The sequence below is a fragment of the Lepisma saccharinum genome, chromosome 2 (assembly GCF_977018435.1).
Source record: "Lepisma saccharinum chromosome 2, izLepSacc3.1, whole genome shotgun sequence".
Taxonomy (NCBI): Eukaryota; Metazoa; Arthropoda; class Insecta; order Zygentoma; family Lepismatidae; genus Lepisma; species Lepisma saccharinum.
In genome coordinates, this window is record NC_139230.1 from 4,659,265 (window position 1) to 4,682,414 (window position 23,150).

Consider the following 23,150-nt stretch of genomic DNA (forward strand, 5'->3'; position numbering starts at 1 on the left):
CTTCTCGTCTCCTCTTCTCCTCTCCTCTCCTCTCGTTTTCCTCCTCTTTTCTCTTCTTTGTTCTTTTTTCCTCATCTCTCCTCGAATCTTTTTCCATTCTCCTCACTACATCTCCTCTCCTCGTCTATCCTATCTTTCTTCTCTCCTCTACTTTTCCTCTTCTCCTCTCCTTTGTAACCTTTCGTTTCCTCTCACCTCTTTTCCTTACTGTAGACTCATCAGCGATGAAATACTAGAAAAACTATTTTTTTCTTTCAGAAAGAATTTTGTCATTTGCGATATAATAGTGATATTTTTAATAATTTTATACAATAATACTTGTTTATATTTCTTTCGCGTATTTTATAAATATCTATTGTGCATGTGGCAACCCTGAAATTGAGCCTAACTCTGCACGCAACCCACCAACGGCTTGTGTAAATTGGGTTGCCTAGTTTAAAATGTCGTTGTCCTAAAACTTTTGAGAGACACTGTACAGCGTCTATCCAGTAACTGCGCTGATCAACTCCCCCCGGCTTTACAGTACGTTTGTCAACATGCTGTGTATCCAACGCTCATTTGTTTCGTCCCGCCAAAAACTTTCGGTGCCTTGCGACACGAAAATGCCCGACGTCAGTCGAAGAGAAATCAACTGATCGCTGTTTCCCACCAGCCGCCAGCTGGAAATGCAACCAGTATAGCGAACAACGCTCCAAAGTTGTTTCAAATGAAGGCGGAGACGCCTGAAGTCAGAGGCCACTCTCACGCTCCTATGCTCCTTGCACCCTGGAAGGCTGGAAAACCTGCTGGAGCGGAATATCTCCGGTACAGAGCTCTACTACTGGAATTCCACGAAATTGGAAGACAAAGTGGACCAACAAAATGCTATGGTTACGCTAGTGAACTGACAGGAAAAAAGGGGGAGGTAACAAAGGAATACAGTATAATGCTGCCCGAAGTTTCAAGAACCTCACATATGGCTTTCGCTCTATATAGGCTGATGATATTGGCAGCTGCGCTACAATGAATTCAACACAAATGCTATAGCACCAACTTCTACCACCTTTTTGAGTAATTTTCGAGGATAATGTCTTTGATACTAGTACTACTACTAATAATAATAATTAATTATTATTGGCAATAATAATAATATAGGCTCTATCTAGTAAATAGGCTGGTACCTAAATTTAAAATAAAATATTATTATTAATACAGCATTATTAGACTACTTATTTTTTTCGTTTTCTTCTAAGTGTCATTCTGATTGTTGAATGCTTGTCAATATATATTTAAGGTGTAAAAGTCTTACCAACTGCAACGTACATGTAAAATTTGTAAAACTCGATTTAAATAGGGCCCCTTATAAAATTCTGCAGTGAGGCCTCAAAGTCATTATCGCCGCCACTGACATGGAATGTGGATGATACAATGAAAATAATAATATAAAAATACACACAACAATATTTAGCAAATTTAGGCGCTACTTCTACAATGACACGAGCAAGTGGATTAAACCAATATATTAACTCATTATTATGTCAATTATTAACAATTAAACACAAATTATTGTCATACATTATATTAATTCTTCATACGAAGAATTAAATCTAATATTGTTAATGAAAACAAGAAATTTGGATTCACCTAATAAATAATAATTCCCCATATGCGTAGCATCTATATTTTGAAAGTCGCCTTTACCCTAGAGCGATAGAAAATATCAAATTAGAAATGTACGGAATTTGATCATGTGGCAATTTAATAATCTTTGGGGAGTGCATTGACGACACAGTGACGGAATTCAACATTTAAATTCCCAACTCTAGCGGTGGAAACGGCGTATAGTAGGAATAATTCGCAAAAGAAATCGGAAACAGTCGTGTACATAAGCATCAGTTTTTTTTTTAATATAGCCTATACGTTAATAGCCTAATTTCACGCACAGTAATAAGGCATATTAAATACATACAGTACAGATGTCACAGATAGGCAATACGCCATAAGTACCATCATTAAAAGTTATGAGTACTATGATGTTAGTAGAGTAACATAAACAATACCTAATAAACTAAAAATCCACATATGAAATCGGGACTGAGTTACAGGACTCCAGATCAAAATTCGTAACATCTATAATATTGTGTGCGTAAAATACGATCAATTCAGGAGTTCACTGTTATTAACTACGTAGCGTTTTAGTCTCAAGAAGAATCGGTACCCACATTTCAAACTGAAACACATTCGGCCATTGGATCGGTAATTAGCGGATATTTTTGTGTGTACTGGTTAGTAATCGGTAAAGATTTCAGTCTTGTCGTTACGGTAAAATCGGCCATTACCAAATATGAAGGTACATATAAAGAAGTATTGAAAATAAACTCAGTATTGTGCGTGGAACAACGTCATCACACGTTGTTTAATGCAAAAAAAAATCCCGCAGTTTGCATCTTACAACCAAGCACATAGTCTTAACTGTTCAGATAGTATTAATGAATGGTGAAGAGAAACTGTCATCAAGCCACAAAGTTGAAACTGAATGATCGTAACCTATGAATGGACATTTGCTGTTATCAGCACAAAGTGTTAAGACTTGTCATAAAAGTAAAGCTGTGCAATTTCGTTTCTTTATAGTCATTCTCTCTACAGGTGCAAAGGTGATAGTGCATAATTTTACTAAGTTACGAAGTGCGTTAAAATGTTTCACAATTTGTTTTTTGTTCAGAGGTTGGATTAATTCAGAAAAAATCTACGATCTTTCGCACTCTAGTTACTAATTTTAAAAAATGAATTCTAAAACGGATAACGTGAAACAATCTTCTCGGAACCGGAGACTATTGCGTGTTATGAAATTCAATTAAATAAAACATCTCCTTACCTTGTAGAAAGAATTCGCCGACATATCAATTAATTCAAGGGGAAACACGTCAGTTGCACCGTAGCAGAGCTTCGGAGGCTTGTTAGGAATAAACCCGGCTCCTCTCCTTTTCTCTGCTTTGTCCGAAGGTGCTCCACTTTCTGCCTTCTGCAAACTGAACGACTTGAAGCTAAAATTGAGTTCACCGCATGCAAAAAGACCCCAAGGGAGGGGAAAAAAATAAGAGGACTGCAGCTTCACTTGTCAAGGTTCATCGATTAGGCTTCGGCTACCATTCTCATAGCAGGTGTATGAAACACTAACCCAAATATAGAATAAATCGATCGACGGATATAAAGACTCCTGCATGGAAAAATGATTAACTCTGCTGTGTCCAGGGAAAATAAGTAAGAAAAGGGAGATAGCATCTAATTTTCTCAACAAAAGCATGGTGGAACAGGTTTTTCAATCAAAAATACATCCACTATGACAGGGGTTCCAAAACTTTTTCGTTTCAAGGCACCCTTAGTGTTTCGGCCCTAAGTCAGAATGTAAGCCTATCTAACACTTGCAAAGCTCAGTTTGTGTGGTTAGGTTGCTTGCCTTTAGTTAAAATTTCAAATTCAGAAACATTTTACATGTAAAAACTACTAAATAAGCACATATCTCGAACAATTATATCATATCTTAACAAGTGTCATTTCAGTGAAAACATTGGAACATTTCGCGGCGCCCCTGTAAGCCAGCCAAGGTGCCCCAGGGCGCCGCGGCGCACACTTTGGGAACCACTGCACTAGAACATTCGTTCAATTGAGCATGTACCATCCGTAAACAACCGAACAAATCTAAGGAAGGCATTGACGTAATGGATGCATTACATGCCATTTCTCAAATGACAAAGACAAACGAACAACATTAAATAATTTTTATCTTGCTAAAATAAACAAAACTACACTTTCACTAACACTAATGTGAAACTGTATAAAATTGTGTTAAGGTAGCAAGACAAGTATTGGAATTTGTATCTTCTGCTTTCAGACAGAAAACAGAACTTCTTCGCTTGAATGTGGAATAATTCAACATGAAGTATACATTGTGACCACTGAAATGATTGGAAAATTAATCAAGTAGAATCCCTCACTTTGGGTTTACAGATAGTAACGGGGTGTAAGGGGTGACGGTTCGGAAGGCGTCCAAATGTCAATCCCTCTTTCACGTAGTACACTCCGGACGGCATTTTGCAGACTAACGAAGTTCTGGCATCTTTACTCACAGCCAATATAATCCTCTGTGGGGCTCCTGCTGTGACATCCATATGTTTGTGATTGTCGATTCGTTAATCTTATCACCATTCATCCTCATCTTCGCGATCAGGCAGAAGTGGTAGAAGAGCGAAGTAAAATCAATCAATTGCGTATAGGGATGTACCGTTGAGTAGCGTGTGAGCAATGACCTACTCCAGTTTATGCTTCCCTGGCACGTGGACACTTTCATCAAAAATTGTTAAGACAAAACGAAAGAGAGGTTTTCCCTGTCAAGATGGCTGGGACCTTATGATACATACATAGGTTACCTTTAAGCGATATAGTTTGTTTCAAATACTATCCAGAATCAAAACACAAGTCCAAGCAAGCGAGAAAAAAAGACTCGCGCACGAAATCAAACAAATAAAAAAATAAGCGATCGTGTTGAAGGTGCACAAAAAAGGGTTCTGTTTCGCAAGCATCTGCAATGAAAAAATATAGCTTGTGCCCCACCGAGCATTACCGATACCTAGCTGCTGGGGGGAGGACTGCAGAGCCGACAGTTCTTTGAGGGCCAATGCCCGCCTTTCGGCTGCTCTTTGGTGAGCGCTTGAGTGAAGCCGTCATCTTGCTCCCACAAAAACTTGCCACCCTTAATTCCCATCGCTGGCCATTAGTCATTACATGTTCAAGAAGTTCCTCTATCGAGGATCGAACTGGTAGTAATTAGGGAAAATGCCCAAAGAGGCACCAAAATTTGTCCAAATAGGCACAATAAAATGAAAAAGGCAATAGATTGTAATCTTGTGAATAATAAAAATCCCCCAAATTCAAATTCTCTGATCCAAAATTTAATACTTTCACACCAGTAACGGCTGTAATTCTTAACATGATCCTTCCTTTCTTGGGAGATATTCCATGTTGTCCCGCAGTAGTGTAATTTTATTGAGAGTTACAATTTGCGTTTTAGGTCTACATAACATGTAATCTTTTTGGAAAAGTGTATTTCCAAATAATGATAATAATAGACAATTCATTGATGTATAGTACTTATATGTGGACTGACTCGCAAATGTTAGTGTGAGTATGTCTTAAAATTTAACATTCACGTAGTAATAAATAATAATGATGTATTTATGAGACGTCTTTAATAAAGTGAAATTGGAATTGATGTTTTAAGTCCACTTTATGCACAGATAGGTTATCGGGACTGGATCTACAGTTTAAAGTGGGATCCAAACCACTGTGCAATGTCTCTCCACCAGGTTTCGAACCCGGGACCCCTTGATTACAAGGCGACGACATTGCCACTACGCCATCGGGGAGACCCTTTTTAATAAAATGGAAATTATCCACATTTGAACTATTCGAAACTTAGCAAAATATGTAAGGACTGGGTGAAAATACATCACTTAGGACAATTTCTTAACAGCGGTCCTGGTTTATACTCTCGGAGAGCGTGACTTTATCCAAGGCAGAGATCGAGAATGTGAAACACCTTACCTTCGAATTTCTTCAGCTGCTTACATGGGCCCTAATGACAACAATAATTTTGCATCAAATTAACTTATAATTACACATGATCTGAAGACTCTCAGTATCCTGCAATTGAAAATTTGCCAATGAAAGAGAGAATCTATTTCAAATAAACGATTCAGTGTGTTGGAGGTTCAACTTTCGACGAAGTGGCCCAGCAAGCCGGAGTGAAAATAGCAGACGACGTCGTGACCTACCGCGAGGAGCCAGTGTCCTCATTATTTGAGTCCTGTCCGACTTCATCCAGCAGGCCAAAACGATTTGCCAACTGTTGTAAAGTAACAGCTTTCAATGATCAAAGCAATATTTTTATTGCTATATTATAAAACTTCAAATCTAAGTCAGTACTGGTTTATGTATATCAGTGGCGTCGATTTCCAATAGATTCGGGGCGTAATACACCCCCCCCCCACCCCGCTTGAAAAGTTTTGGAGAAGAAAATGCCTTGCTGTTCCCTCCAAAATTCGGAGCCTACCGCATATATGACATACTTCATCTTCCGTGGCCTCTTTTAGTGTTGGGCGATACATCGTCCGGACGATATATGGCGATATTGAAAACATATCGTCCAGACGATATCAACTAGACGATATATCGTCACGATATTTAGCTATATGTATCGTGTTTGGGATATATCATCACGATATTTTAGCGTGATATATCGTGGAGACGATATATCGCCGTTATCACGATACGGAAAAAATATGATATCGTATCGTGTGACGATATATCGCGATATCAAATTTTCCATATCGTCCATCCCTAGCCTCTTTATACTGGCGCCCGCTCCCTAACCCCTCGTGCCCTAGCTAAAGTCCTGTGTGTGTATGTGTATGACTAAAAGTTCTATGTTGCGAGTGAATGCTCCATATTCTGCAGATATTTTCAAATCTCTACCTAAGCCGCGATTTACAGACTGAGATTAAGAAACGAAGCTTTCAGTACATTTTAAAGCATGGGGCGTAGGCTTCATACTGACACACAGTGCGTGATAGGGGAGGCCCCAAATATGGGGCAAGTCATCAATGTTTGGGTTACGTCAACTGCTGTAATTTTCATACCAGCTAAATATCTGGTAGTGCAGTTGAACTAAATTATACGGCGTACGCTTTTAGAAGGAACATGAGTTCAGCCAATATCAAGCCAGTGCTACTGCGCTGTTGCCAAACTAACTGTTAGCGCAAGGGAAAAACAGAAAATTCGCGATGTGTCCATTCTATTGATAATGCATGCACAATATATGTATTGCACAATATACGTATATGAGTACAGTGAAATAATATAGTGAATATTTCTACACAGGATTATAATATCATATCACTGCAGCATATACGAAAAACCCGTACCTGAAACTGTTGGCATTCATTTCTGAATGATAATCTAAATTTTTGTTACCTGGTCGGGAACGGAATACCCATTTACTCTCGCGAATGAACCCTGTACGTGCAGAACCAACATGACAAATTGTAAGCCTGCCGGCTTTTCCTACAGGAACCCTGAGCCCACCTCTTCCTGTTTTGCCAAATGTCTCTTTTTTTAATGATTTGGGTTCACCCACGTCTCATCGAGATAGAAGATGAGACGATTATCACCAGATTCTCTAAGGTTGTGCATTGTTCTCAAAAATGTAATTCTCGCGGCAACTATATCACCCCTTTCTAACAGAAATTAACCCCAACGATGTTTTATATATATATATTTGAAGCCAAAGCGTTTTAGTAGAGGAACCAGTGTAATTAATTCTTTCCCTCATGACACAGACAAGTTTCTTGATTGATTGAGATGGTGTTTTAAGTCCACTTTAACAAGTTTCTTGATAGAAGGATATTCCCCGTTGTCATACATTTCAAGTATTGTACGACGGAGCACATTTTTTTCGAAGTCATCTAAGCTAGTAGCACTTTTCTGTTTTCTGGCATGTTTCCCAGGAGATTTAAATAGGGGTTCACAATTTCTGTGGTAGATGTTTTACCCTGTTTTACAATACGCGACACAGTATGAACACTTACGCCACACGCTTTAGCCGTAAGTTCTCTACTATGTAAAAACACTGTTTTAGCACGCAACTTCTTCCGACGCCAATTCCTTGAAGTACGAATACACTTTAAAAATAATATTTCTCCCTTGTGAATGTATTATTTTACCCTTGGTGCCTGTTGTACTGGTGCTAGGTTTCGAGAGTGACATTATTTAAAATTAAAATAACACACGGAACACACACTATTGCACGAAAGGGTTGTATTTAATCTTCTCACAACTGTTCTTTGTGGCGCACGAGTGAACGATAGGCAAATAATTTGACACCGGCCTTGCTACGGAAACGCTGAACTCAAACTGACCCAGACTCTCAATGTTCGAGAACGCCCAGGACAATGAAGGGTCATTGTGTATATCGAGACGAATTTAACACCCACAGTTTTCCCTAGACACAACAACTCAGCTGCGTCAACACGGTGGCAACGAAAAAAAAACAGACGGAAGGAAATGAAGGGTGATGTTTCCCGTGTTTCTTCAAGAAACGATAACTCCGGCTGTAGGCGACGGAAATTCATGGGACTTGGACAGGCAGATTCAAAATGTCTTTCCCCATCTTATGATGAACCTTAAAGTGGCGAGTTTTATGAAAACTTCTTGCGCGCAAGAAAAATATATAGAACCCGGCGTTTAACTTCCGCACCGCAGCCTCCTAACTGTACAACGTTGCACTCCTGTCATTGGCTGGTCGCCACGCACCCTCTGCGTGGCCCCGCCCGATATAGAGGGTGTTAATTTTAACTTGACATATGAAAATAGCGGGAGTGATATGCATGTGAGGAAAATTTGGTCCAAACAAACCATGATCCTTGTCGGGGGGGAAAGTTAATGGCGTATAAATGAGCCCCCGCACAGGGCCCCCCTGGGGGGCACGTTGTGTTTTTCAAATAGGAACCCCCGAATTTTGTTTCATTTTGGGATTCGCGGAGTCGAAATAAATAATAATTATGCTTGGCATGGGTGCAACAACATGCGAAATAAAAAAGATATGGCCATGTGTATGTTTGGAAACACGTAAATGTCGTGCATGGAAAAACGGTAACAGGCCCCCACGAAAATACGAAGAATGGCGTGCGCAGAGGAAAATTTCATTGCTGTCGATGGTGTCATTGAAGAGTGGAAGAAGTACCAAAAGAAGAGTGCGGACGTCGTTTTTACGTCATGGTGCCGTTCGCTCAGAAAATTTTCTTCGTTTTTTGGTGCCATTCAACACATGCCAATTTTCGTCGATACCAGCTCACGCAGAACGCACACCCACCCCACTCCCGTCAACATCTTCGTTCGCGTCCTTTGGGGAATCCCTTGTGCCGACATTGCACAACATTGCCGCGTGTTTTTTTGACAAGAGCATACCCAATTTTTTAGTGGACCGCCCAACACCGACGACTTCTCTCCACCCGTTTTGCCATTATTCACTTCGAAAAATCATTTTCCCACGTTTTCAAACGTCAATAACTCGGCAACAAAGCCGTTTCTGGAATTTCGTTACATGAACTTTCCACCTTATTTTCACTCGTACAATCACCTCCCAAGCGTTGTAAACGAACTTACGAAACACCCTGTATATATTCAAACACGGTGGTGTGTTTCACCCCTGGCAACTTTACCTATCTTTAAACGATCTTTCAATCAATCTTCCCCAACTAACAACAAATCGCCCGTGAGCGTAACAACAAATGCTGACGCCTCTCTCCGGCATCTAAAAACTAAAGAGACGGTCAACTCCCCACTTTCCCTCCGAGAGAAGTTGGTTACTCCGCCACTAGCATCAATACACCAACATATCCTTTAACACAGATAAAACCGTAAATGAAAAACAGAAGTAAAATGTGCCAGTGTATCGATAAATGTTTTCCATTGCAAATTAATGCAACAAAATGATTCCCTCGCGTTCCATGATAACGAAACTACCTGCTCGAATGCAGACTCCCCTACTCTGGACAATAATTGTGTTCCCTGATCAATTCTAAATTTACAAAGGGAAGTAGGATTAGCAAAGGTACTTGAAATTCCAAAAACTACGTCCGACTCACTGCACCTTTTCGCATGGCCAACGACTTTTTGTCTGCGGTGGTCCCTGAAGAGAGATTAGTCCAGAAAGACCGAAGAGGCTGGGCAGGAATTGCCAAAGAATCCTCAAAACCGAAAATTGCCCTGTTCCTGAATAGGCACAGGCGACGGGTTGGCTACTGCGACCCATGAGGAAGTATGCCGAATCCGGGCCCATGCGTTGTCTTGGCCCAAAGGAAATGCACTTGGTACTGCAACTGGAGAATTGCTTCGAGGCGAAACGGATGCTATCAAGATAGACAAAAATTTAAGGCGAGGAGGGACAATTACGCACTAGTTGTGCATTTATTTCAATATCGTCGGATTGGGCACTGCTATTTAAAAAAGGGTTTAGTATGCAAGAGGGTATATGAATTTCTCTCCATGTTGCAAGTGGAAACTGTTTTTCAAGTTGATTAGTAAGCTAGACACGATGTTTGAAACATATGATTAATAAGTATTTACAGAATCCCATGTATTCCTTATGGGAATTCAACTTCAAGTTACGGCTAATCAAATGGGAGTTTCGACTTTTCCTTCTACTATGACACAGTTCAACGTGTCCTTTTTCCGCCCATGTACTTTTCTACGTCATTGGATGTTTGATATTCCCGAGAGAACGAATAAAATAATGGTACCATAAACCTAATGCTTTTCTCCTTGCCTCCTACGGTCATCCTGGCAGTGTTTCCAACCCTGATGTGCATAAAAGAGATACATTTTCACCATTAATAGAGCTAAAGATGACTTTCAAGTTGCTAGATTAACGAAGGCTGCATAAAGTGCCTCCTAGGGAAATTTTAGGTGTCAGAGGTGTGGGGGCGCTGCTATTACCGTTAGCTTTAAACTGATGGCAATTTATTCTTAGTTTTCACCGCCTAGACTTGATCACACATCTCAATAATCCAACGATGTTCATATGAAATCGAAAATAAAGGATTCCCGGATAATAATATTGTCATCTTCACCTCAGCCACAGCGCTATATATAAAAATACCTGGGGAGGAAAGAGGGGGTGGGTGACGCAGCCTATATATGAATATCACGTCACGGCAAAATGTACTCATGGCAAAGGTTGCTCTTTATGGGCCGGAGTCAGTGGTGGCATCATGGTGGGGCAGAGGGCGGGTGCCACAGTTCACAGTCAAACGAGTGCACGAAAGAGCCAGATCTGGCTCCGAGCGAAGTTGGCAACAGTGATCGGCAGCTGCCCCAGCGAGAAAGACTTAGGGGAAATTGTCCCTCCTCGCCTTAAGTAAGAAGTCACATCCCAGATTTCAAATTCGCTGTATCCGCCTTGCGTAGCGATAAGTTGGACACGTAATCATTATTCGGGCTCCCTCACCTCAGAATGCACAGGGGGTTCGAAACCCCTGCCAGGGGAAGTCCGGACCCCGCGCCAGTTACGCCTATGATAGCCAATCGGAAAGCACAGAAAGCATCGAATTATGTCCGTGTGATAATTCCTTATGAACAGTGTCGGTAGTGTTGCCCACGGGACAGGCTTTTAAAAATTCGAGACGAGACGAGATTGACCATGTGTCATAAGACAAACGAATATTTTCGAGACGAGACAGCATTTCCACGAGACTCCAGAAGACGAGACAGGCCAAAGTCTCGTCTCGTGGGCAACACTAAGTGTCGGCGATTGGGTTACAAAAATAGAGGGGCAAGAACAGTTTCCTTGCCGTTGGTACATAAAGTTTAGCATAGTGCGTGGGTTAAAGTGGCACGCCCCCCCCCCCTAATCGCCGCCACTGCTTATGAACACTATAATTTTGTGAATTTTCGAACACCTGTATCATAATATCGGATACTTTTTGAAATCACCATAATTAACCCACTAAAATTTAACAGAAATGCATAATTTTTGGTAACATGAACTATTGGTACCTTACCTTTTGCCTTGTGATGTGTTTATCTCCCTTATTGTTAAATTATTTGTTGTACAGTACAAAATAAAAAACAATGCAAATTTGAGGAATGGAAAAAAGCCGTCGTAATATCGGATAGTGGGTATGCCTAATATCGGATAGGAATTTAACATTATATAATATATATATTAACATTGTATTTGAAATAAAATTACATCTCATGATAGAAGCAACCTATTATTTATTTTCAAACTAGTGTCAGATTCTTCCGAGTCAGATTGCTCTTGACATGTTTTGTGCCGCAATTTGGGATTGGGGAATGTCAATTTGACCAATTTGATATCCGATATTTGGCAGGCCTTCCTATCCGATATTAGGCTGAACGCGACCTCGTGGGAAATATAACCTTAATATCAAACAAAGACATTTACCCGAATAGGACTAGCATATCAACATACTCTAATATTCCATCTTTCTATGAAATATAAGTAAGCTATAGTTTCTCCTTACCTTCGAAGTGAAAACTTTTGATCATGAAATGCTTCCAAAAAATCAGAAACTGAAAATATCTGTTTTCGTCGATCGTGCACGCGCAGTGTGCTCAACAGCGTTCCCACTCACAATGAAGTATTGGCGGCAATCAACGAACGTAGTTCAGTGGATTGTTGCACATGGCAGCACCCACGAAACGAGAAATGATGGTATCCGATATTATGGCAGTTTACCTTATAGTTTCAAAAAATTGTGAAAATTAATTGTCGTTATATTTCATTTCAGGGTATCAAATTTTGATTTGATGGTCAAGATTAAAGTGGACAACAGGAATACATCCATGGATAGCCTATAGTTCTACAAGATTATCAACCACTCTACATGGTTCTACATCATGGTCTGGAAGTTAGACTGATCAGATTTACAATTTTATAGTACCTAAGCATATTTGTTTATACAAAATTTAAACAATGGTTAATTAAATGCATGTGATCAATGCTTCCAGGGAGAACAAACAATAACTTGCCATAAGAATTTCAAACATGCACAAAAGCGCTTGAGTTCTTAACAGGTTTTTCTTCTATATAAGATCAATACACACTACATTATATGCAGTACAGCAACAATCAGCATCTTCTATTAGTGTAAACGTTCACTATTCATTCACTGCTATCCCTATGCTATCTCAAACATGCTCAGCGAAGCATGCATATCAGACAAACACAGGTGAATGTTTACTACTCACCATTTTTAAGAGAACAACTTTCAAAAATCCAAGTGTCAATATAAGCCTTCCATAGTCCTTGATTATCTTATCAAATCAATTTCATCAGTGTTACACAGCCTCAGAAACTCACAAATGTTACATTTCAGATTTTCAATCATGGTCCAATTGTCCCTTGATGTCAATATTGACACTTTGCTGGACACAGCCACATCAATCAACACAGTAACTATGCATACTTATTTTAGTAAAAATATTCTCACATTGGACGCACAATGGTTAACTATCCTATGTTAATGTCCAAATCTTCTTAACATGAAGATGCTCCATACAAAAAAAAAATGTTGTCCTTAACTTCATACCATGCCCTGAAATCCAAAGCATTAAGTTGGCAAGAAATAGGGTTAATTGAAAAACAAAAACAATAAAATTCAAACTTTGGATGAGACTATTCAATCTAACACTCTACATAACAGAAGCATAAGTAACCAGATTTCAGATGATAAATATTAACATTCTGCACACTCTATTATGTATCTCACAAGAAACCAAAATAATAATGTTGCTACACTCATATGTAGAATATGTCCCCCTTCCTTTAATACACAATACAAGCACCAACAGCAAAGTAAATATCCAAGTTTCTGGAACCAACATACTGTTACATTCCCATAGTGTATTCACTGTGGATACATTCTCCAAAAAACCTTGACCACACACTTGGAATATTTCTGAATAAATCCCTTTCTTGAAGCAACTCATGTAAGTAGCATCTGTAAATCACACCACATCAGTTCCATTAGCTATCTCCTCCAGGCCATACAAGATGAAATTTGTACTTTGCAAAATTAAGATGCGTAGGCCTTATACCATCTGAGGACCCACAAGATCAAACTAGGAATAGGAAACGGCAAACATTTCAACATCGTTAGAAATGCTACCCATTGTCCAATTGCATGGAGAAAAACCTCACAAGAGCTACAGAATTATGTTTGGTGGTTGAATATAATAGTTAATTTGAAAAAATAATAATAATTACCTATAAAGGCCAACTACACCCCCCCCCCTAAATGTGCCTCCATGGCATGGTGCTACATGCACACGGAACTTTGATTTTCTATATTCTTCAGTACCTCCTGTAAGCACTCAAACTTGAAAACCCCCAACTGTGTGCAAACCATATGTATTTGTTCTTAACAAAACTCAATTCCCATTATTCTGAATGTCTATACTTGTGACAATATTTCTCTTTCATTGTGCACTGACCACAGAGCCAAGTTAATTATCTTCTATGGCCAAAGCTATGTAATTTATCATGGTGTATTTGTGTTTACAGTTTTCTATTTGTGAGGCAGCATGAAGTTGTCATTTCAATCAATGATTTTATAATCTCTATAACAGCAGACACAACCATATAGAAAATAGAAGAACTACCCTAGATCCTGGGCCACTAAAATTCATTCCAGATCTTTTCCTTACCCAGTGACCCACTTGTGAGAAACATTTAAAGAATATAAAAGCTGCATTGTGTGCATACCATTCAATCAACTGTATTCATATCATCATCAGCATTGCACCCACCAAATAATTGTCAGTAAATGCACAAGGGGGGGGGGGGATATTTTCTGGGGAACAGTAACATTAAATATACCCATCAAGTCCACACGAAAAAGTGTATCTGGGCTGAAAGAGCATATATCAATCTAGTTTCACTTGTTTGCATATGGGTAAGGGTATAGACTGACCATGGGCCATCCCCTTCCCCTATCAGGTAGTGTCACTGTAATCAGTCCTCCTCTATTGAAAATGAGTGCTCCTCTTTCAGAATAATGCTATCCTCAAACAGCAAGAATGGTGATCGGGGTAACAACGAACATTCTTGTTTGAAAATTGTGCCATTTGCTTTACTCTATAGATGATCCTTCTACCACCACTTACATGTGCCACTAGACGCTAGGTAGGAAAACATTCCATAACTAATAATTATTAGGAATTTTGAACTGCAGTGTTAGCTCCAAGCTGGCTGAGTTTCACTTCCTGAAGAGAATGTATTTGTTGAGTTGTTGTTTTAAGTCCACTTTATACACAGTAAGGCTAATCAGGACTGGACCTACAGTTTAAAGTGGGATCCGAACCACTTGTGCCTCCACCGGGTATCGAACCCGGGACCCCTTGATTACAAGGCGACGACGCTACCACTGCGCCATCGGGGAGGCCCTAGAGAATGTATTTGTGTCACATGCCATTATAATATTACCTACAGTATTATATTCCATAGAAACATAGCCACTAAAATTATGTTCTACCGAAATTTGCAAGTAAACTTCATGTGGCATAAATGCTGCCAAAATCATGAAATACCAACACTTGTTCTTCCCCTCTCAGTCAATTTCCATGTCTTATACATTTCTCAATACCAATTTGATATTTTTTTCCCACTATTTCTCATTGCATTTCAATTTAATGGTATCCAAGGTGAACTTCAGTTTTAAGAAGTAAATATAAATCATGAACTCAAACAAGCCTTTAACAGGAAAGAAAAGTTAACACACAAGAATACTCAAAAAATGACATCTTACCTCACGATTTGGCACACACTGAAATTATTTTTGCTAAAAGCTCAGTTGTTAGGGTGTCTGACTACCATGCAAGAGACCCGGGACTTTTTCAACTTATTCAAGCCCACCCAATGCCATATAAAGTGGGTACCTGGAGGAAACTCTGGGGGGTAAAGGTGGTGTGGGGCATGGTGGTGGTCACATCACCCCAGCTTGGCAGAGATCAAGAAAGTGTGGAGCCCTAACCCCACACCCCGTATATGCCTTCGTGGCATGGTGCAAGGCACAGGGGAACACTTTACTTACTTTAAAATTTCTACAAGACATTTCATTTTAACAAGAAATTTGACTGGAGATCAATTGGAAGAAAGCTGGTTATTTCATTAATACTGCTTCTTTATACATTCTTGTGGATGAACAGTATTCAGAAAAGAACAACAAGGAAAAAGATAGCCTTGTTGCATGTTGAAGTATGTATGTGTGTGTGATGAACATATTGCATTCACACCCCATGTGTGTGCTGTTGAGGTGGAGCCCTAAGGAAGATACATATCAGCTGTACTGAGATGTAGACGTTTTGAATAAATTTGATCATTCCAAGTACATAAATGCATATTGAATATTAACATTACTTCTAAAGTTCAGTGGTTCCCAATTAACAAAGACCGTGAATCATCTGATTTTCAAAGCTAAGCCAAGGGCCTTTTACTTTTGTTTTTAACTCCACTTTATGCAGAGAAAGGCTGATTGGGAATTGACCCACAGTTTACAGTGGAATTGAACCACTATGTGCATCCACCAGGTATCAAACCCAAAACCCCTGGCATCACAGCATGTTGTGGTAACCACTCCACCATGGAGGTTGGTGTGGTAACCATGAATCTGTATTGCATGGCTGCATACACACTGGATAGAAAGTGTAGTTTTTTGAGGGTTTGTATCATTGAAACAAAGCCTTAGTGCAGAATACATTGCTGAGGATAGTTGTTCATCGTGATGCTCTCTATGCACTGTGAAAATTTGTTGATGTTGTATGTGTGTGTGTACTTTTTTTTACATGAGTATGTAAACAGCCATAGGTACTCTTAATAACAAAAAAAATACAAAATTTGTGATTATATTGTGGTACATGAACCACTGACAGATCACTAATGACTGCTGGCATATATAAGCAAGGATACTGATCACCACTGCATGCATATTAAACACAAATGCAGTCAATGCATTGAAAAGTACATATAATGACCACACTCACAATTCAGGTCAGAAGAGTAAACTCGCAGATACACATCACTGTAACACCAATCTCCCCAGAGATTGGATGGCATGATCTCCAAAGAGGATTTCCAAAAAAGTGATGCATGATAAGCATGCTACCTCCTATCCCATCATAGTTTTCATTTAGCATATAAAACTTGAATTTGTTACAAGCACTTAATATTTCTGTGGTCCCTTTATTGTCCTCGCAATGCTAGGTTAACAAAAAAATCTGGGTCTTAACAGAAAAAAAATCTAGGACTCATTACACCAAAACCACCACCAATAAGAATTAGTGTATGAAAGCGGTCATATATCCTTTTTGTGCATCATTTTATTTTTATTTACATATTTTTCTAGCTATATGTGAATGATAATGCAATTCAATGAGAAATGTTATAACTGGACAAAAAAATGTAACCACATTGGTTACAGAAAATAGAAAACATACAAAACCATCAATATTTGCAAGTTGATTGATTTGTTGTTTTAAGTCCACTTTATGCACAGGAATGCTAATTGGGACTGGACATACAGTTTAAAGTGGGATCCGAAGAACCACTGTGTCATGTGCCTCCACCGGGAATCAAACCCGGGACCCCTTGATTACAAGGTGACGACGTTAACACTCTGCCAGCGGGGAGGCCAATATTTGCATCTGTTACCTCTTTTGTAACATTTTACTATCTTAGAGACATCATATTAAAAAAAAGGATATATTCTTAAATTGACCATAAAGCAGGAGTCATTAATAGTGAGTTCTCACGGAGGAAGGGGGGTGCCAGCTCCACCACAACCAAACTCTAGGCATGCCACATATGTGTTTTCATGACACAGCACAGGGGAGAGGTGCAACACTTTTTTAACCGGGAAGACATGGGGGCTAGTTACCCGGTACTAGTTTACTATCCTTCGGACAGATTTCTTCATTTCTATAGAAGAAACTACTTACCGTAATAAGTTCCTGTAGTATTGTCTAACATCTGGAAGGTGTTTTGTGTGATGTGGGAATGTTTCATAGCGGAAATTCAACCATTGACGCATAGTCCCACGAACCATTGATACATAGCCCCACGAACCATTTCCGGTAAGGTTAGGTTAGGTCACAATAGTTAAAAATTGGTTTCGAAAAAATATGCGTAGCCCCACACACTATTCTTGCATAGCCCCACGAACCATTGACACATAGCCCCACAAACCATTTGCGGAAACGTACGTTCTTCAGTTACAAAAACTCTTTTTTTTTAAAAAAAAAAAAAATGATCAAAAAAACGTGAATACACGTTAAAAAATGATCCGCAAAGCAGATAGGTAAGTACGAATGTCAAAAATTGACGAAACTCAGAAGTTATAGGTGTCCGAAGGATAGTAAACATTTACCTTAATTTAATCTTACAAACTTACAACTTTAATTTACAGCCCAATATGTATTTATATACACTCTGGCCAGTTGGTGGGCTGAAGCCCCCTCCAAAATACTACAAATGTTTCGGTTAATAAACCTGCCGCTCGTTATAATCGTTACATAGGTGCAGCGTGGCTGCTGATGAGAGATCACCCCCTCCCCCCCCCCGAAATAAAATTTGGGTTAAGGGCCCGACTTTGGCTGTGCGTGTGCATGCAAAAATTTAAATATAATTTTTTCTGTGTAATGCTATCAAACAATATAATAATATTCCTCTAAAGATATTTGAACTTTTTTTTAAAAATAATGAATTTTTAAAATTATATTTAATTTTAATTGTTTATTTACATTGGTTGGTTGTTTTCTACCTGAAAATGTTAAAAGATTTTAATTTTCTATGCTTATCAATTATATTAACAATATTATTAAAATAAATGGTCCTTCATAAACACCAAAGTACATCTTGTATAATTTTGTAATATATGGTCACACACATTACAGTTTATGACAACACTTTGATGAGAAGGATTTTTGTCAGTTTCTTGAGGGGGGAGTCTGTATAGGGAGGGGGTCTGACATACATATATTCTGTTACAGTTTCTCAACTGGAAGAAAATTAAACGCTGACATGCCTTTCCCCAATTATTTTATCAATTCTCGTACGAACAATCAATTATGATTAATAGTTATAAAAATTCAGAGAAAACATGTGTCTATAACAAACAATGTTGTACAATAGCAGACTCAATTCAGCTTCCGCATTGTTTGTAAACACTCTTAACCAAACATCAACAAATCGTAAAACGATAAGTAATTTTATGACACAACAAAAGTTGGTGGTGACATAATGGTCATTAGTCAGTGATAATAATATATTTATATATTTTTAAAACAGTCACGTTGCATATAGTTCTCATACTAAGCACGTTGCGATGGTTACATAAACATTCTAAATAATTACACTGTATTGTTACTACCTCTTTCTAGTCAAAAACAAAATATCATCATTCGAATGTTATTTTACTTGTAAAAATTAAAGTGATATAATTGATAATTAATAAGATATTAACAAGTTTCCTTTACGCTACACATGCAACCCCAGCTGTTTCCTAATAGAAACTGAAACAAAATAAGGGTATAAATCCCAAAACAAACCTTCAATGTTGATCCAGGGTCAGTAATTGGACTGTCTGACACAGTTGTAGGATTGGACTTCTCTGCAACTTGTATTAAGTCGGTCTTAGAATCGCCACTTCCGTCAGACATACCGCACTAGTTAGTTTACACACCTCGCTACCACGATGTCCCACCTTCGAGTAAACGGAGCATCCATTCGAGGTTTTGCAGACAGCTGAAGGCGAGAGAGCGCTTTGTTTACTATTTGCTTGGTGCTGCCTCTGGTGGCCGTTAATATAAACATTATTGACTGTGAATGTTAAGACGGGAGGCAAAGAAACAAATAAATTTTGCAACTAACCATGCACGAATGCGGCATTTATTTACGACTACTAAAACCGGTAAATCAAGAACATTTTAACGCTAATTTGAAATATATATTGAATTACAGATAAGTTCACCAATAATGAACATACTTATGAATCAATTTGAGTGTGCGGCATCCCGAAACGGAGTTACCAGGATCAAACAAAAAATCCCGTTCGGCTTCAGACTTCTTGAAAAAATTTCCCGCTTTTCTAGATATCTGAAAATTTCAATGCTAGTGTATTAAAAGTGCTTTATTTTCTAAATTTTTTACACTGTAGATAATTTCTTGAAAATGGCAGGTTTCGTTCCAGAAATGCGAGTACACTCACTTTTATTAAGGGAAAATTCGAGATTTTTACAGCGTTGGAAAATCCTGAATATCAGTCCCGAAGATTTCCTATCCATAACCAGACATACATTTAGGGGGTCCAACCAAGTGTCGCAATAATAATTATAATAATAACAATTAAAATAATTATATTTAATTAAATTAAAGTATTAAATAAGTAAATTAATTAATATTGTATTGTTATTATTACATGAACAGGTAAAAGATAGTAAAATAATAGATATATAACAGCACGTATTCATTATCTAGCTTACGTGTAGTTAAGAATGCCAAGATAACAAATGCCCTGGCAAGGAATTTAATGTCAAATAGAAAAAGAATTGAATATTTATTGAATAACAAAAAAGGAGTTTGATCCAATTATCGAAAAGTAAAGTTCCTGATTAATATTTTACGGATAATATCATTAGTAGTGTGCATAAATCTTTGGAACCCTCATAGCCGTATGAGCCAAATTCCTTGCCTTCCAATAAGTTCAGTGGAAATAACCATCGATTATACAGTGTGTTTCGAAAGTCCCCGAACTCTGACTTTAAAAATACATTGTTGAGCAACAAAGTGAACTCTTTAGAAACTATTGCTTGTGATTGTTTGTTGGTGTTGTTGGAACATACAAATCAACACTAGACGACAATGAAGAACGATGCATGCGCAGTAGGCATCAAGAATGAAAGCCAGATGTCCAGTTGAAAAAGCGCACGATTTCAGTTCACCATGAGTCTCACACGGGAGCAGAGGGTTGCTGTTTTGGAAGCTTACTTTCAAGTTAAATCATACGAACGCTGTATAGAGGTCTTTCATAGGAGATATCCCAACGCTCCTTTACCTGGAAAAACAACAGTGTATGATTTAATAAAAAGGTTTCGCGAAACAGGAAACATTGCAGATAAGGCAAGGAGCGGACGACCATCAATTTTCACAGAAGACTTTCTTGTGGATGTTGGTGCAAAATTGCAGAACTACCCTAGGAAGTCTCTGAGGCGACTTTCACAAGAGGTAGGTAAATCTTTGTCATCTTGTCACATTGCTGCAAAACGTTTGAAGTTCCGAGCATACAAGGTGCGAGCAGTTCAAGAGCTACGCCCGTTTGATTTCGAGAAACGCAGAAATTATTGTCAATGGTTCAACAGATTTACGCGGAACAATAGTGATGAGGCCCGGTTCCATTTGTGTGGATACGTGAATGGTCAGAATACTCGGATATGGGCTACAGAAAATCCTCATGCATCCACAAGAAAGTCTTCTGTGAAAATTGATGGTCGTCCGCTGACGATGAATTCGTGCGCGTTTTCAACTGGGCATCTGGCTTTCATTCTTGCTGCCTACTGTGCATGCATCGTTCTTTGTTCATTGTCGTCTAGTGCTGATTTGTATGTTCCAACAACACAAACAAACGATCACAAGCAACAGTTTCTAAAAAAAAATTGCATTGTTGCTCAACAATGAATTTTTAAAGTCAGAGTTCGGGGACTTTAGAAACGCACTGTATAACAAATGCTAAACAATTATATTTTGATTATTTACCATTACTACTTGGTAAGTCTTTCGGGGGTGATCCGGACTCCCTGGACCTCCCTAAATACGACCTTTGTACCTAGATATAATGTGAAGCCATAAGAAATATTTTATTTTAGAACAGCATACACGAATGCCCTGTTGTTTAATGCAAAATTTGCATAAATATTTTTGTTTCTTTTTAGAATTCATGTTTTTTTAAAAAGAAAAAAAAACAGATTTTAAAACCAGATAACAATTCTGAAACATATAAAACTGTGGACCTCGTTCCGGGCTTATTTTAATTTAACGGAACGGAAAATCAGGAGTTCGAAATGTGAAAATTCATTTTAATGCAGGTTGAGATTAAAGAGGGTGAGGAGCAGGTTGAACCACCCCAACCAGGAATAATCATCTCCCACCCACTGGATTAAGAAACCACATTATTGAATATATCATATTTATAGAGTTTCACTTCAGTTCAGTTCATTCTAATTTTAATGTCCCATAGCTACACATAAAAATATCTTTAAACAATTTATGGCAGATGTGTACCACATCCAATGCCTTTTAGAAGCCATGTATTTGGTATTTCCTCAGAAATCTATAGGACGTTGTATTAAAAAAGAAAAAAAACTGAGCCGAGATGGTTCCCGATCAACTCGTAAGAAGTCTAACTTTGAAATATTTGTAAAACATTTGACAAAGCATTTATTTGTTATATAATTAGCTGTAGTTAACGGCACTCTTCAAGCACTGAAAGTGCTATCAAAACCGAAATCCTTCAGATCTCAGAGGAAGCAAGGAAAGCCATACGCTCAAAAGTTGTTTTTTTTCCTTTGCAATCGTTGGTGGACCATATGAAGAGCCAGCCAAGGTGTCTTTTCGTATGTAATGGTATTAAATGCAGGTGTACGCGTGTGTTTTTGGGTGACATGTCAATTTCTCGTTTATGTGAAAAGGTCAACTTTAATATGAGCAAAAGCACGTGTGCGTCACATTTAAAGATTTTCGCATCTACAAAGAAAATCCAATACACATTCCCACCTTGCCGGCCTTCGTGGCGGAGGGGTTAGCATAGTGCGCTATGACGCCAGAGGTCCCAGGTTCGAATCCCAACCTCGGCATGGGTGTTATTTGTGAGTGTCCATCAATTTCATAATATCCTCGTCTTCGCGATTAGTCAAAAGTGGCAGAAAAGTGAAGTAAAATAAACGAAATAAATCAATCAAACATGCCCATCTCACTCAAAGACCTTGTGAATTCAATCGAAAATCTACCAATAGAATCTGCAGTGAGTCTAACCTATCTCGTTCATTCATCTGACTAATGTAATTTCCTTACAGTTTGACTTTAGGGTTTAACTTAAAATGACAATGTGTTTGTGTTGCATTCGATATCAAAATTAGATTTTAAGCAATTAATGTCCAATTATAAGTATACCAAATACATAGGTAAAAATAAGCCCCCCCCCCCCTCTGATAATATCGCAAATTGTACCCTATTTAAATGTCTAGGGAAATGTAATTTCACGTAAGAATGATAATGCTTTGCGATGAGTCGAGAATTGTCACAGCCTCAACTCGTCTCCTGTGTGGTGAGGTCCTTCTCGTTGTTGTTTGTGTTTATTTTTGTTTCGGTTTCCACTCTGAAGTTATTAAAACTTATTCTTGATTCACTTCATGCTCAGATAGGCTAATCGGGACTGTATTTTCAAAAAAAATATCTTAATAGGTTTAAGTATAGCTTTCCGAACACCCTCTTACAAAGTTATGAAAAATATGGGTGAGGTACAGGAGTACATTGTACGTACCCC

General features: G+C 38.5%; 1 protein-coding gene across 3 annotated transcripts in view; it reads right to left on the reverse strand.

The window, feature by feature from the left end:
- LOC145983879 (adenosylhomocysteinase-like 1) overlaps positions 1–19,342 on the reverse strand; it is a 355,689-nt gene extending 336,347 nt beyond the window's left edge. The window contains exon 1 of one of the 3 annotated variants that reach the window (XM_083116951.1): positions 19,162–19,341. In XM_083116951.1, coding sequence (XP_082973077.1) covers positions 19,162–19,272 — 111 coding nt within the window. In that variant the 5' untranslated portion in view covers positions 19,273–19,341. Of the gene's footprint in view, positions 1–12,807; positions 12,925–19,161 lie in introns of those variants that run through there. The other 2 variants (XM_083116960.1, XM_083116952.1) reach the window with 2 other exon arrangements.
- Positions 19,343–23,150: the final 3,808 nt, after the last annotated feature.